At 45.1% G+C, this 15,572-nt stretch overlaps 1 protein-coding gene across 1 annotated transcript in view; it reads left to right on the forward strand.

The window, feature by feature from the left end:
* The window catches only part of EPHA1 (EPH receptor A1), a 34,066-nt gene extending 18,729 nt beyond the window's left edge, over nucleotides 1-15,337 (forward strand). The window contains exons 5-18 of the mRNA XM_027681387.1: nucleotides 3,193-3,348; nucleotides 4,260-4,592; nucleotides 5,829-5,953; nucleotides 6,056-6,215; nucleotides 8,731-8,827; nucleotides 9,556-9,611; nucleotides 9,888-10,010; nucleotides 10,114-10,299; nucleotides 10,747-10,808; nucleotides 11,199-11,408; nucleotides 11,994-12,143; nucleotides 12,778-12,971; nucleotides 13,293-13,448; nucleotides 14,312-15,337. Coding sequence (XP_027537188.1) covers nucleotides 3,193-3,348; nucleotides 4,260-4,592; nucleotides 5,829-5,953; nucleotides 6,056-6,215; nucleotides 8,731-8,827; nucleotides 9,556-9,611; nucleotides 9,888-10,010; nucleotides 10,114-10,299; nucleotides 10,747-10,808; nucleotides 11,199-11,408; nucleotides 11,994-12,143; nucleotides 12,778-12,971; nucleotides 13,293-13,448; nucleotides 14,312-14,390 — 2,087 coding nt within the window. The 3' untranslated portion in view covers nucleotides 14,391-15,337. The remainder of the gene's footprint in view (nucleotides 1-3,192; nucleotides 3,349-4,259; nucleotides 4,593-5,828; nucleotides 5,954-6,055; nucleotides 6,216-8,730; nucleotides 8,828-9,555; nucleotides 9,612-9,887; nucleotides 10,011-10,113; nucleotides 10,300-10,746; nucleotides 10,809-11,198; nucleotides 11,409-11,993; nucleotides 12,144-12,777; nucleotides 12,972-13,292; nucleotides 13,449-14,311) is intronic.
* The last annotated feature ends 235 nt before the right edge of the window (nucleotides 15,338-15,572 follow it).

The raw sequence follows: 15,572 nt of genomic DNA on the forward strand, positions 1-15,572 counted from the left end.
AACTCCTGGGTACAGAATGGCTCAGCCATCCCATGGTCCCAGAAAAACTGCCTGCCCAGAGCATTACATCTCAAGCCTCTCACAGTGTTTCAGACTTTGCTGTTGATAAACCCACAGCTCGTGATTAACTTCCTCAAGTATGTAATTTACGGTGAACACGGAGGCTGGCTGTGCCCTGGCCTGTGTTCTGTTTCCTTGATGGGCTCTGCAGGGTGGCAGGTGAGCCGAGCTCCCTGTCAGCTCAGGGCTGGTGTCTGCAGGCTGCCGGGCGCTGGCTGGCACTCAGACTCCCGAGGAATAAGGAATGAAGGGAGCGCCCCAGCTATCCTCTCTGCCCTCTGGTGCCCGGTGAGCAGGTCCTTTTCCAGGCTTGTGTTTCCCATCATGTCGCCTGGAGCGGGTGCCCAGGGACTGGGGAAACCGGGGGCCAGAGGGGTTGGGCGGGAGCCGAGACTGCCGGCTGCGCGCCTCCCTCCCCCGGCGGGCGCGCTCCTGGGGCAGCCGCGGGCAGCCGCCCACCTCATTCTGCCCGGGGCCCCCAGGGAAGGGCGGTGGGAGCCGAGATCCCGGGCAGGCCTGGCCCGCGGGCTGCGCCGCCCGCACAGCCGGCCCGCTGGGCGGTCCCGGGCAGGCGCCGGGCCGAGCTCTGCGGGGCGCCGGGCCGGGCCGCTACCGCCCCCTGCCGGACACTGCCGGCACCGCGAGCGGGTCCCGGCGGCCCGGACACCTGGCGCCCGCTGCCACCACACGGTGTCCTGGTACTGCCCGCCCCGCTTTAGTTCACTGCTCTTGACATCGCCGCGGGTGATGTGACCCGGTCCGACTGGGGTTTGCCCCTACGCCCGGAGTCCCCCGTGCAGCTCCCTCTCCCTGCCAGGGTGTTATCTCTCTGCAAGGCAGCTCTCCCTGCTTGAAGGGACTCGGCACCACCGCGGGGTACAGCAGATGTGGGTTGGAGTGACACCGGAGCTTAGGCCTGGAGGAACAGAGGCTCTCCTGGGGTCGGAGTTAACTGTTCTGGAGCACAAGTCTCATGGGGAGCGGCTGAGGGAGCTGGGTTTGTTTAGCCTGGAGAAGAGAAGGCTCACGGGTGACCTTATCACTCACTACAACTACCTGAAAGGAGGTTGTAGCCAGGTGGGGGTTGGCCTTTTCTTGCAGGCAGTGAGTGACAGGAAGAGAGGACATTGTCTTAAGCTGCACCAAGGGAGGTTTAGGATGGACTTAGGAAGAATTTTGTCACAGAAAGGATGATCAGACACTAGAACTGACTGCCCTGGGAAGTGGTGGAATCACCATCCCAGAAGGTGTTTAAGGAAAGACTGGATGTAGCATTTAGTGCCACGGTCTATTTGACATGGTGTTCAGTTATAGGTTGGACTCAATGATCTCAGACTCCAATCTAATTTATTCTGTGATTCCTTGATTCTTGCAAAGGCCCTCAAACCCAAATTTCCATAATTTACTTGCAGACAATCTCAGCCTGATAATAAGAGGGTGTGCATATTGTCTCAAATTTATGGCAGGTAGTATTATACAGGCAACATCAGAACCTCTGTGTTATACAAGTCTGTGGGTCTGTGTTTTCTTTGTTTTTCTTGTTGCTGTCAAAGCTCTCCTGACCCAAACTGATCCAATATCAGGAATTTTGAAATCTTATGCTGGAGCAAAGGGGCACGGGGCTTCAAAGCTTTCATCTTCACTCCAGCATGTAGAACTGTTCTCAGTTGTGAGCAGCCTGGAGATGAAAGTAACTTTTATTGCCTATTTATCAAGGAGTTGATTTGGTCTGGAATATAAATGGAATCTCTTTGGGCTGGTGACCATCAATGCTTGACCCTTTTAATTCTTTTCAATGGCTTCTGCTATCATTGACTCTATAGTTGCATGATTGTGTTTCAGAATGATAGGCTTTCCTGATTGGTTCTGTTATTTCCCCAAATCAGAAGGTGGTGGTTGCTCCTACTTGTGATTATTTCTCCTTTCTGTGCTCTTTAGGCATCACTGCTGCAGACTAACAATGAGTAGTCTTGTTTGGCCTTTGTTACTGGAAAGTTTTTAGGGTCTCTCAGATGTTCCTCTGTGTCACACGGTAGGAATGGCTAAATTGTTTTCTTGTCTTCTAGATAAAGGATCACTTCCTATGCTATGCTCCACCACAGTAAGCCATTTGTGTCAGGCTCCTGAACAGATGGTTTTCTCTGTTGGGATCTCCTGAGGGATTATTCAGGACATTGTTGCTTTTATAGTGCAATAGGAAAAGGGTCATTCCCTCAATGCTCAAGTTAAATGCAAGGAGGTAGCTGTGACAGAAAATTAGTGTATGCATTCCTCAACCATCTAATTAGCAATAAGTTGGTAGTTTCTTTAGTTTAAGAACATTTGATAGATTCATTTAGCACAGGCTGGTAAACCATTCAACCTCCCTCACTCATTTTCTCCTTGCTACACAGCTACAGATGTGAAGCACTGACCTTGAGATAACTGGTAAACTGACCAGTGCTTCTGTAGATCAAGCAAAGACAGATTGTCAGATGTTATACTTAAAGAACGTGGCTGATTATTTTTGTGGGACTGGAAATAGAAATCAAGTGATGACTATTCTCTTGCAGTCTGTATTGGACCCACAGCCAGTTACACTCAGTGCTGCCAGTTGAACTGATAGTTACCTTGATATTCCCCAGGGCCCTGCTGGGTGTTGCTCTGGTAAAACACTTGAAATCAGCAAAGATGATCCCCCTAAAAATCCCACTGGCTATCCCATATGAAGTCAGGAAGCAGAGGACTCTGAGGAGTACAAGAATTTGGAGCTACTATTCACAGCTCTTATTTACAGTGTGAAAATCTTGAAGTGCAAGGTGCAGACCAGTCTGGGTTTTTGTTGGAAAAAGTTTCTGAGGTTGACCGAATTCCCTATTCATACAGCATCTGTGAGGAATGAGATCCCCTTTCTTCAGTCTGCAAGTCCTGTCATAACCTTGAGTTTGCATCTCCTCTCTGTCTGCTCTGAGATGATTGGTCTAGGTGATTGCCAGGGGTTCCTCCCAACATACATATTTCTGTGAACTAAGAAAATGGAAGAAAAGCAAGCAGGTAAAGGAGTGTTCAAGAAGCTGAACAAAACTGCCAGGTGTTTTCTTGTTGATCATGGTTTATTGATTATCTTACATTGACTTGTTTGTCCTTTCACAGCCTGCCAGCGAGGATTCTACCGTCATTCCCTAGAGACTAAACACTGTCTGAAGTGTCCCCCCAACAGCATGTCCAATGATTCCGGGGCTACATCTTGTTCCTGCAATGCAGGCTTCTACCGAGCACCTTCAGAGGGCCAGAACATTGCTTGCACACGTGAGTTGCAGATAGAAAGAAGGAAGAATATCTATACAAACTGGGGGATGAACCTATTGAGAGCAACACTGCAGAGAGGAACTTAAGGGTACTGGTGGGTGAGAAATTGGGTGTGAGTTGGCCATGTGCTCTTGCAGTCCAGAAAGCCAACTGTATTCTGGGCTGCATCAAAAGCAGCGTCGAGAGAGCTAATTCTCTCCCTCCACTCTGCTCTTGAGAGACCCTCGAGAGGGCTACGTCCAGCTCTGGGGCCCCCAGTACAAGAGAGGCAGGGATTTGTTGGATCAGGTCCAGGGGAGGGCCATGAAAATGACTGTAGGGGTGGAACACCTCTTTTATGAGGAACAGCTGAGAGAGCTGGGTTTGTTCAGTCTGAGAAGAGAAGGCTCCGGGGAGATCTTGTTGTGGCATTTCAACTCTTAAATGGGGCATATGAGAAAGATGAAGAAAGACTTTTTAGCAAGGCCTGTAGTGACAGGACAAGGGACAATGATTTTAAACTGAAAGAGGGTAGATCTGGATGGGACATATGGAAGAAATTTTTTACAGTGATGATGGTGAGGCACTACAGCAGGTTGCCCAGAGAAGTTGTGGATGCCCCATCCCTGGAAGTGTTCAAGGCCAGGCTGAATGGGCCCTTGAGCAACCTGGTCAAGTAGAAGGTGCCCCTGCCTGTGGCAGGGGGTTGGAACTAGGTGATCTTTAAGGTTCATTCCAACCCAAAGCGTTCTATGATTCCATGAACAAGGATATTGGAGGAAAAAAAAGGTCAGGAAATGGGGATGACAGATCAGAGAGGGAGAGGCTAGGGGGGGACAGAGGGCTGCATTTGAAGTGCATCAGCAGATATGAAACTGCCACAGTACTTTGTGTATAAACAGCTGGATCTAACACTTTCATGATTCTTGTAGGCCCCCCCTCAGCTCCCCGCAATGTCAGCTTCTCCCTTATTGGCACACAGCTGAGTCTGTGGTGGCAGCCACCCAGTGACCACGGTGGGCGGAAGGACCTGACCTACACAGTTTTCTGTCAGCGCTGCCATTTCCTGTCATGTGAGCCGTGTGAGGCTGGTGTGGTGTTCTCCCCCAGTGCTTCTGGTCTCACAAAACCTGCTGTGGACGTGGACGGCCTAGAAGCTTACACCAACTACACATTTGCTGTTGAAGCCCATAATGGTGTCTCAGGAATGGGACCTGCTCCACAGAGAACTGCTCCAGCTGTCTGGGTCTCAGTTGGACATGCAGGTTAGCAGAAGCAGAGAGAAGCTTTTCCTACTCATCACGAACAGGAAGCGGAATCTCTGTGAATATTTAAGCTATTTCCATGTTCTCCTTCTGTCTGCCACATGTGTTGGTTTGGTATGATAAGGATTCTAAAGTGCCTCTGGCATGTAAAATCCGTCAGTCATGTTTCATGCAAATCAAAGTAGCAGTAATCATTACCCACCAAGAGTTCTGAATCCACCAAGAACTTAACAGACATGAGGATGGCGAAGCCCTCCCTGTCAAACAAGTGGTGTAGTCCAGCCTAAGTATTGTTACCTGTGTGACAGGAAGACCAAGGACTGTGTCATGAAATATTTTCCATGACTCAGATATTGCAAAAAACCAAACACAACAAAAACCTTGCTGTAACTGAAAAAAAAGTTTTGAAAGCATGGAGAGATGAGGATGTTAAAAATATTCCAGTTCTTGATGCATTTCTGTCGTTTATCTTCAAGCTGGCTAGTTTGGCTGTCCTGTGAACACTTTCCAGACTGCTGTGAAACGTGATTATAGAAAAGTGACATCACAGTGTTCAACAGCACTTGGTACATTCCCCAGGTTCTAATTTAGTGGCAAAATATGACTTCTCTTCCTGACGCTGTGCGGGGGCAGCACAACTCTGATCCAGAAAAGTGAAGCTACTTTTGGCTTGCCTCATCACTTCCTGGTGATGTTGAAGGGCAAGGGGAGAACCAGGCTTAACTCTTCAGTCTTTGCAGGCTCTTGAGAATTATCTTTTTATTCATGAACAGCATGCATTTGCAGTCAGCTGAGAGATTTTGAGCATTGAGTTTCACTGTACCCTTATGCAGTGGAGCTGCATGCGTAAATCATCACATAGGATAGTTGTCCTTCTGCTGCTGTAAGGGCATAAAATCCTAACATTTTTATTTCAAATTGAATGTTTTCAGTGTAGTCCTGGATTAAATGTAATTTCTTGGAACACTGATTTTGTTTTGAGGGCCAAACAAAGTTATGCTTCCACTGTTGGGGCAGAAGCATACTATTCACGGAAAGCAATTAATTATAACCGGAGACCTCATTTCCTTCTCACCACAGAAGAGAAGGATGAGGGAGTGGCAGTGGCAATGAGAGTCAGTTCCAGTTGCATGGTATGATCAGAGAAGGAAAGAGAGAGCTTCTCTCAAAGAGAGAGGACCTACTTTGCATTATATTTGTATTTCTTCCTTATGTTCTCTGTTCTCTCCCCTGCAGCTCCGGTGACAGTATCCCAGTTTATCCTGACACAAAGAGATGACAGTAGTCTTTCTGTTTCTTGGCTTGCCCCAAGGCAACGCAGCCGGACCTCAGTGGAGTATGAGGTCATGTTCTTTGAGAAGGTAAGGCCTGCCTTATTTGTCCTTCCCCCTTCCACTCAGAGGGGTGGAAATGCTCTCTTGTTCAATGTGTATTCGTTACTTGGCCCTGTTCGAATTCTGCAGGGAGAGGAGGCACGTTACACAGTGAAGCACCTTCTTGAGCCAAATGTCACTCTGAGAGACCTGCAGCCAGACACAGCCTACCTGCTTCGTGTGAGATCCATTACACCCCTCGGGCCTGGGCCCTACTCCCCAGAGCAGGAATTCCGCACTCTTCCGCCAGGTAGAGAACAAGCACTGGTATCTCATTTGAGAGAACTCCATCAGACTGTATGTTCACATAGTACACAGATCTCTTCTTGTGTTCTGCTGGCTGTAAGGCACAGACACCACAGTCCTGAACTCCTTGTCATGAAGGCCAAGCTTGTTGCTTTGTAGACACAAAAGGCATTTTTACTGTTTCCTTGCTGTCATATAAAATTCACTTGTACTTTCCCATTCAGACCTGATCAGGTTAGTGTGTTGTACTGGAACAATAGTTAACCATCTCTTTATCTAGTTCTCCTGAAAGACATTTTGATTCTGGCTAAGGGTTGTAAGTTTGAATGTTAGTCAAATGATTACCATATGCCTCCTTTTGTGTGCCTGTTACTAGTGAAAAGGAGAACTCAGAGGACCTCAATACTGTTTTTTTCCAGCTTTAACAGCTCCACTGTATGTAGTCCAGCTCCTGAATATAGCTCTGCCCCAAAAGATGGTATGTGCCACTGAAAAAAGTTCTCAGCCAAAACACCATGTGTAGAATGCCAAGCTATTGAGGCCACAAGAAGACCTTTCTCTCATATCAAAGAACACCTTATATAGGTCTTACATCCAACCTCCTCTTTCCCTGTGTCACCCAAAGGCTTGCCCTTTGTCAAAAGTTTGCTATGATGGAGTTTGCTCTCTCTTCATTTCCCAAATTCACAGATCCTCCTATTGACCCTATAGATAATTTTAGAAATACATGCGTTGAAGGGATGCATTTGAGAGGCTAGTTTTATTGTAATGAAATAAGGAAGAAAGCAAAGGCATAACTTAATGTGAATAAATAGTTAAATTAACAATGCAAAAGCTGATAAGGAGTTTTGATACCATGAGTGGAATATAAAGATTGGGCTCTTTTTGGCACCAGGAGCTTCTGGTAAAATTTTCATCAAGTCACAGTGCCAAATGATGATAACATAAATTATCTTTAACCAATATCATAATGTCCTACAAAGACTTTGTGGAAAATATGTAAATTAGCATGTACAATTGTTTGATTATGAAAGAATATGTTAGAAAATACTTTAAACGAGATTATGCTTTATTTCAAATAAAAGTTGATCACTTCATCATGTCAAGACATAGGTATTTTGACTTTGAAAGGGTTTAAAAAGAAGTGCCTGCAAGGTTTCATTTGGTGAGAGTTCTTTGGTAATACTAGAAGCATTGTTTAGCTGTAATGACCTAGGGATATTAGTGGGATAGGATTTGCAAGGAGAGGCAATTTTTTATTTAAGTCTGAATTTGATAATTTAGATCCCTGAATTTCCTACTGAAGTGCTATGTATCTAAAAGCTTGTCCATTTTAGTAATAAAAGATACTATTTCATCTTTCAAATCTGGAGGTTTTGATTTTAACAGACCAAGACCATTAGCTCTGCCTCTTGATTTCTGCTTAACTAAGCTGGTGATTTTTTATTATTTTAGTGAAATGAGTCAGCATCAAATTGTTCAAAAATAAGAAGTGTCAATTAAGCTTTACAGATGCTGACCTTTGAACTAGATGTTAGGAAGCACTTCCGCACACAGTTCTCTGCATCATCTGTTCCTTGCTTTAAAATCTGCTCATTTATTGACAAAAATTGTTTAGGGATTTTCTTTCTTCTGGGTGTTTTCCTAAATCTCTTTAGGGAAAGTATAAAAAAAATGTAGATTCTCATTAGACATGGACATTAAAACTTTTCAGTAATGTATATTTAAGTTTTTAAAATATTTTTTTAAGTTATAGGAAATAAGGTTTAAAAACACCAACAGAGGTAATTTAGGATTTTCTCTGATTAATTAAAATATACTGTATGGAAATGGCTGGCTTTAGCTTGAGAACCTAAATGGAGGGAGACAACCTGTGTGATGTGAGTGCTATCTGAATGCTATCCAATCACAAAATGAAACCACCTGATGCTCAGTTTTGAGAAAGCAGGAATATGATGTTATACTGCAAGTTTGTAAGTCAATTCTTGCTTGTTTCAGAAGTCCTAAGCAGACAGAGGCTTCTGTCAGAGTAATTAGGCAAAGGACCAGCCCCAGATATTGATGTGAGGGGAGAGTATAATTAATGTCATAAAAAAGAAGAGAGTCAAGTTAGACTGTTAGGGAAAATCATGTCTTTGCTCTGTCATGGCCTAAATCAGCTACTGAGGGGGAAGAAGGGTCTGATCTGAAAGGAGTGTTGGAGAGGAGTGGGAGTGAAGGAACAGCTGTTCTTCACTTTTAAAAGTGTCATGGAATTTATGTAGAAAATCAGGCATAGGGATGAATTACTTGACTAGAAGACCAAGACTGTAGTTAAGAGTCAACCAAATAACCACCAGAAGGTGCTCCATGCACATGAATAACAGTATGGCAGGACTCAAATGAGGTGGCTCTGCTGCCTGGAAGATGAATGACTGCAGCTTACCTAATGCCATTAACTAGTAGAAGCTGGTTGCTACATTCCAGGCAAATAGAACTTGGTCTTTTAAACGATATAGGCTTTGTCTTTGTTTCTGCAGACACGGGAGCTCTGTCTGGTGGAGTCATAGTCTCTATTATCTTTGGAATTCTACTATTTATTGGGCTGCTTCTGGGATTTCTCATCGTTCGGCGAAAGTAAGTGTTGATTTTTGGTATTGAAAATGTTATAGATGTGGGAACAGCTGAGCTATGGGAGCTTGAGAAAGGGAAGCCCTGATTTCTCATGGGATGTTGAGGTCAGAAAAGAAAAAGACCAGTGTGCTGCAGCAAGGTGGAAAGGGTCTCAGTAAGTAATTTTGAATAGCAGGATTGGAGGGATTGATGTCTGTAAGATATGGTTTGCTGCTTGGAACAGAGGAAAATGTGGTGATTTCTCAGGTTTTTTGCAATCTGGCACTATCATACAGTTACCATGACAGAGGAATAAAAACATTGTTATGGTGCAATCATTTTATAGCTACTGACCCATAAAGTGGTAATACATGTATCCAGCCTTTTCAAACCATTTTCCATATACCATTATTGTAGTGGTACTCTATCCAGATACAAAATTCTACTTCCTTTCTCAATGTCTATAAGGCTGCTATTGCTTGATTTTAAGAAGATCAGATATTGCACTGAAAGTGTACGGAAAACATAAAATTCATCTGTATCTCAGCACTAAACTACCTGTATGGAAACACAGCTCCCTTTCTAAACGTAAATGAAGCATCACATTTTATTGGCAGCTGTATTTTTCCGAGTAGGTGCAGTGTCTGATTCTGTGCTACCCTGAACTCTGTCCAAGACACCCTGGAAGTCTTGCTTTTCTCTGTGCTATCTGCTGACCATTTTATTTTCATGACTGCTTCTTTCATGACTAGGAGGACTCGTCAGAGACGTGCACGGCCAGATTACAATACTTCAGGCTTTGATCGAGGTGAGCTTCAAAGGGATAGTAAAAACAGGGGGAAGCCTGGAATGGTTTGGAAGAAATGAAAAGAAACATTACTTTCAAATCAGATGTGAGCATGGCTTTTCTCATGTAATTTCCCTCTTCCCACAACAGTTCTACTCTTTGCTGTGTACTTGGTAGATTTGTTTGCTGCCATTGTCAGAGTCCCCTGGATTCACTTCTGCTTTTGTAGTTTTGCCTTACAAGTGTTGTCCAAAGAGTTGACAGGTTCATTTGCTCTTTTGTTTCCCTTTACCATAGAGAAGGTCTGGTTGAAACCCTATGTAGACCTGCAACCATATGATGACCCCAGCAGAGGGGTGCTGGAGTTCACTAAGGAACTGGACATCTCTTGTGTCACTATGGAGAATGTGATTGGAGAGGGTGAGTTACTTGTTGCTCTCCCCATCTTTCAGTTTCCCCACACTGTTATTTTGCTGCCTATTCCTGAGTTCGTCTGTGATCTTTTGCCTCTGGTTGTCCTCAGGAGAGTTTGGGGAGGTCTATCGTGGGTCCCTGCGGCTCCCAGGGAAAGAACGTGTTGTGGTTGCCATCAAGACTCTGAAGTCAACATATTCAGACTCACAGTGGTGGAACTTTCTGCGTGAAGCAACAATTATGGGGCAATTCAATCACCCAAACATTGTGCGTCTGGAAGGAGTTGTCACCAAAAGTAAGTAAGAGTGTATGGGAGAGGGTCCTGGGATGAGAGCAGAACCTGGCACATTTCTCATGCCTTTCTTAGAGAATTTGCTGTCAGAGAGGCTGTGCTGGGAGAAGACAGGCGTTGTCATGTTATCATATGGCAGAAAATGAGGAAGGGAGAAGTGGTATGGAGTTCCAACAGAGTCCTGAGGCAGTGTTAGGAGAGATCTTCTTGGGTTGGTGAGTAGATGAGAAGTTGGGATAGTGTAAGGGATGCTGCAAGGTTATATGTGACACACGGAATAGTACAAGATCATTGGGAGATGTCTAAGGAGAAGGGGCAGCCGCTGTGCCAGCGGAGTGGAGGTGTTAGCTGGGGTTGGACATGATTCTCTGTGTTGGGGCAATATGGAGAGCATTGAAAGGCAAGAGTAGGAGAATTTCAAAAAGGCTGACACCTCTTGTCTTTCTCAAGGGAGGCCAATGATGATCATCACCGAGTATATGGAGAATGGAGCACTGGATACCTTCCTCCGGGTGAGAAACTCCAATCTGTAATAGGCTTGTGTACTGCCAGAATTTGCACTTGACCTGGATTTAGGACCCTAAAATAAGACTAGAAATAAGATCCAGACATCCACTTACTTTTGCTTACGGACACTTCCAGTCTCAGCAGCTGAAGCTTGACTCCATCTAGTTTGCTCAGTGACCAGAGTGCTGTCTTTGGTAGTTGAAGTGCAGGTGCCTAATTATGACTCTGGAGACCACCACCAGTCCCTTAGGGAGAACGTGTTGGGGCCCTCGGGCTGCAGCATTGCCTTTTTGCTTGCTCACCAATGCCCACTTTTGTAAGTTGATAAGGTCAGTGGCTAGAAGCCAAGCAGGTTGATGTCACTGAAACCTTCTCTGACTTCTTCTTCCATGCAGGAGAATGAGGAAAAATTTAGTCCTGTGCAGCTTGTGAGTATGCTGCAGGGAATAGCCTCTGGCATGACCTACCTCTCAGAACACAATTATGTGCACCGGGATCTGGCTGCTCGCAATATCCTGGTAACACGCAGTCTTCAGTGCAAGGTGTCTGACTTTGGTCTCTCACGAATACTGGAGAATGATGCAGAGGGAACCTATGAAACCAAGGTAATGCAAAAACAATCTTTCAGTCTTGTATTGTAAATTAACTGTAGTATCTGAGGAAAACCCATAGTAAAACTGCAAGTCACAGTGTGGATGATTCAGAAGGTGGTACTTTTCTTTCTGGAGTCTATGTTGACTTTGTTTGCTAAGAAATTCAGAGAGACTGTGGTTTTAAAATGAGAAGCAAAGTAAGAGGTCTGATCTCTTGGACTCAATTACTAAATCTAGCTTTGAAGATAGCCTTGCTGTGTTCAGGGTTTTGGACTAGAAACATCTCTGTGTCTTTCAATGAAAGTTCCGGTGATTCTAGTGCATGGTGTCCTTCAAAGTAGAGCTGTGCGTGGTGTCAGGCTCTTACTCCAACAGTAGTGATTTTGTGTAGTATTCAGCTCAACAAAGGGCTTAAACTTGTTTACTTTCCAAGAATATTTCTGTCCTTTTGAGAAATTTCCCCGGGGTGGTTACATGTCACTTCAAGTGAAGTAGGCCCAGACTCTAAACCGCTTTGTAAGGTCTTTGCATGAAAGCACTGGAGAAATACAACTTAATGATGCATGCTGGATATGCTATGTCTCTGCTGTTTCACAGGGTGGTAAGATTCCCATCCGATGGACAGCTCCAGAGGCCATTGCTCATCGGATTTTCACCTCAGCCAGTGATGTTTGGAGCTTTGGAATTGTCATGTGGGAGGTGCTGTCATTTGGTGACAAGCCATATGGGCACATGACCAACCAAGAGGTAACAACACACTGAGCTCAAGGGCTGATTTAAAAAAATAAACAAGGCATGTAGGCCCAACATTTGTAGATCCCTCTCCGCCTGCAGTCTTGATATTCTTTAGGACACATAACTATGTCTCCCTCCCTGCTAAAAATCAATACAATCAAGTTAAAGGTAAAAACAGCAATGAGCCAGATTTAAGAGTGGATGAATCAGCTATGGCTTTGTATCTGGAGATTTCTCTGTTTGTTTCATCTTCTTCCTCTGGCTCTCGAGTATTGTGCCTAGTCTCATTCTAGGCTCAGCACATCTGTGAGGTCAGCACATGCTGTTGAAATTATTCCTCAGAGTCTGTTTCCCTTTTTTTCACCATGCCTGTGCCAAGATCATTTGGTCCTTACTTCTCATGAACAAATGTCCTGAGTGGCAAAGGGGAGCTAAGCTAGTAAAGGATTGAAAGTATGTGCACGTGCCACTTCGCTTTTTAACATCCCTTAGGTGTCCCGATCTGGTGTCATACACATGTAATCTGTTTCAACCCATCCCTGACTGTGCAAAACAGTGAATGGCCTGCTCTTAGCCCCACAGAGATTTCTGGCTCCTCTTCCGCACTCTCTGCTCTTGGCCAGATTTCTCTCTGTCCTCTGTGCAGGTGATGAAAAGCTTAGAGGATGGGTACCGGCTCCCCCCACCTGTGGACTGTCCATCTATCCTCTATGAACTCATGAAGAGCTGCTGGTCACATGATCGAATGAGGAGGCCTCATTTTCAGGAAATCCGGGCACAGCTGCAACATTTCATCTCAAGTCCCCAGCTCCTCCGGCCTGTTGCAGACTTTGATCCCAGGTAAGCAGGCTGTCACTGGAGGAGGAGAGGTTAATTGGGAGATTTCACCTCCCTGTCCTCAGCAGGAAGAGAGGCAGTGCTAGCAATGCAGACTGGCAAGAGGCACCTTGCGTGCTCTGTGTGTAGAAGATAGTAAGTAATCATCTCTCTCTCTCCTGGTGACAGAGAAATAGCCAGTGGCCTGGTCTGACCTTACTGTGCAGAGAGCAGATAGTTGGCCTAGCCCTGCCAGAGGATGTTTGCTTGCCCTCTGGCTGCTGTCACATAGTGCTGGCCACTTAAGGTAGTTTCCTGGCTAATGAAGGTTTTATTTGTCTCTAGGGTAACACTCCGTCTCCCCAGCTGCAGTGGATCTGATGGAATCCCCTACCGCTCCATCCCTGAATGGCTGGAATCCATTCGTATGAAGCGCTACATCTCCAACTTTCGCACTGCTGGCTTGGACACCATGGAGTCCATTCTGGAGCTCACTGCTGAGTAAGCATAGGCCACCCACGAGGCACCTCAGACTGTGATACAAATAGCTGTGCCTGCCTCTGTGCTATCTAAATAGGCACTGAGATTTACTTGGAAGGCATCTCTCCATCTTTCTCTATGTAGTTAAATGGAAGTGGACTGGCTTCTTGCCCTAAATGGGAAGAACCAGCCCAGAATTGAGATCAGCCTAAACTGTGAGACTAATTCCCTAACTGTCCTTGTCCATACTTGAGGCTCTTCAGGGGTCTGAGCTGCTCTGAACTAACATCAGACACAAACAGCAAGGGGAAACAATAGGTGGAAAACAGTTCTCTTACCTGACCATCTCCCCTCCCTTGTAGGACTTAATAAGATAATTTTCTTGCCGTGAACCCCATATGGGCTAGTGATATCCCCCTGCCTCCATCAGCTAGGCACTGGTCTGTCATAGAGCAAATCTTTCTGGCTCCTTAGAAGGACTCAGGTCAGATGCTTTACCAACACAGCTGTGTTCTCTCATAGGGTCGGGGATGTACAGCCAGCTCCAACCAAGGCAGTTACATAAAACAAATGAGCAGGCACAGACATGCTAAAGGGTTGAGACATGGCCCATATCACAAGCTGATTTAACAAGTCCTGATTTACTGGGAGCACAGGCCTAGCTATGAGGTGGGAAAGGTCAGTTGACTGGGTGGGCAGAGGTGCCAGGAAAGGGCAGGAACATCTAGAAGTTTCTTCCCTCTAGAGTAAAGATAGGTGTAGTAGGAGGCACTGAGGGAAAGGAAGCTTTCTGAGCTAATGCTTGGTAATTGTTACCCACATCCTCATCCCCAAGGAATAAGAACAGCAGTTCATTTTTATCTTTCTTTTCCCATTTCCTCTAGGGATTTGAAACAGATGGGAGTGTCACTTCCAGGCCACCAGAAGAGGATCCTGTGTAGCATCCAAGGATTTAAGGAGTGATCAGTTGTTGTGCTCTTAAGCTTGAAAAATGCCCATTCTTACCAGATATCACTTGGAATCATTCCTATGGCAATTGCTTCCAAATGAGTGACTGGGACAAGCAAAGCAAAACAACCAGAACTGAAAAGGCTTATGAGGCAACACCACCTGCTCTCATTTCTGTTCCCCCTTGTTTTAGCTCTACAGCAGCCATCAGTATGTTTCAGAGCACTGGTCTTAGAAACTGTTCTCAGCCCTGTCTTCTACAGTCCATTTGGTGCAGCACTGAGTAGTCCCTGTAGTCCATATACTGGAGTTTCAGACCCTCAGTGTATTACATGGAATACAAACTGGGCTGGGAGTGGTGAATTATGTTTGAGGATTGGAAATGAGGGTTCAGATTTATAGCCTGGGTCATTCAGGGAACAGGCACATGAATACAGACAGGTAGAGACTGGGCTTATTCACTCCCTGGCATGCATTCCTTCTCCCTTCAGCAGCCTTATTTTACAACAGGAACAAACTACTCAGCCTTTCAAAAGGCTGCTGGTAAGGGATATATTTTTTAATTCAGCTGTTCTTGCCTTGAACACCAACCTGTGGTGTACTTCTTTCTTCAGAGGACAAATTGGGAGTAGCAGCACACCCTGCTGTAACTTGTGAGATTACATCACCTCAGCATGTTGCTGTTTTGCACATGCACACTTCAGAGGGGAGATTTACATCTCTCCAAACCGCTTAATACCTTTCTGTATGCCATGAACAGAAACCCCTTTAGTTATCCATTTTTCTCTGCCCCTTTTTAAAAGAGAGAATAGTCTTGTTTGGCTGGATAGGGTATTTGTAACAGAAAAATGTGTAGGGGGTCTGTCTTATTCCTTCTCTGTGGAGGAAATGTTATTATTTATCAGATCTCAAGACACTTATATCTGTAAATAATATTTTGTAAATAAATCTGTGGCAGAGCAGGCTGTGTTGGTGTTCTTTGGTTTATTTCAAATATTTTTGTGACCTTTAGCATATTAGTTCCAGCAGGGTACTTACATCCATGTTTAGCTGTTTCAGCTGATGGTCTTTATCCATTTAACTGCAGACTTGATGTGGAAGTACAGTTGCATTAGGATTAAAGGATACCCATGCACCTGGTCACTTTAGATTTTTTTCTTTCAACCCAGTTACAGACATACACATCTACTATCCATC

The sequence above is a fragment of the Neopelma chrysocephalum genome, unplaced genomic scaffold (genome assembly GCF_003984885.1).
Source record: "Neopelma chrysocephalum unplaced genomic scaffold, ASM398488v2 Primary Assembly neopelma1_60, whole genome shotgun sequence".
Taxonomy (NCBI): Eukaryota; Metazoa; Chordata; class Aves; order Passeriformes; family Pipridae; genus Neopelma; species Neopelma chrysocephalum.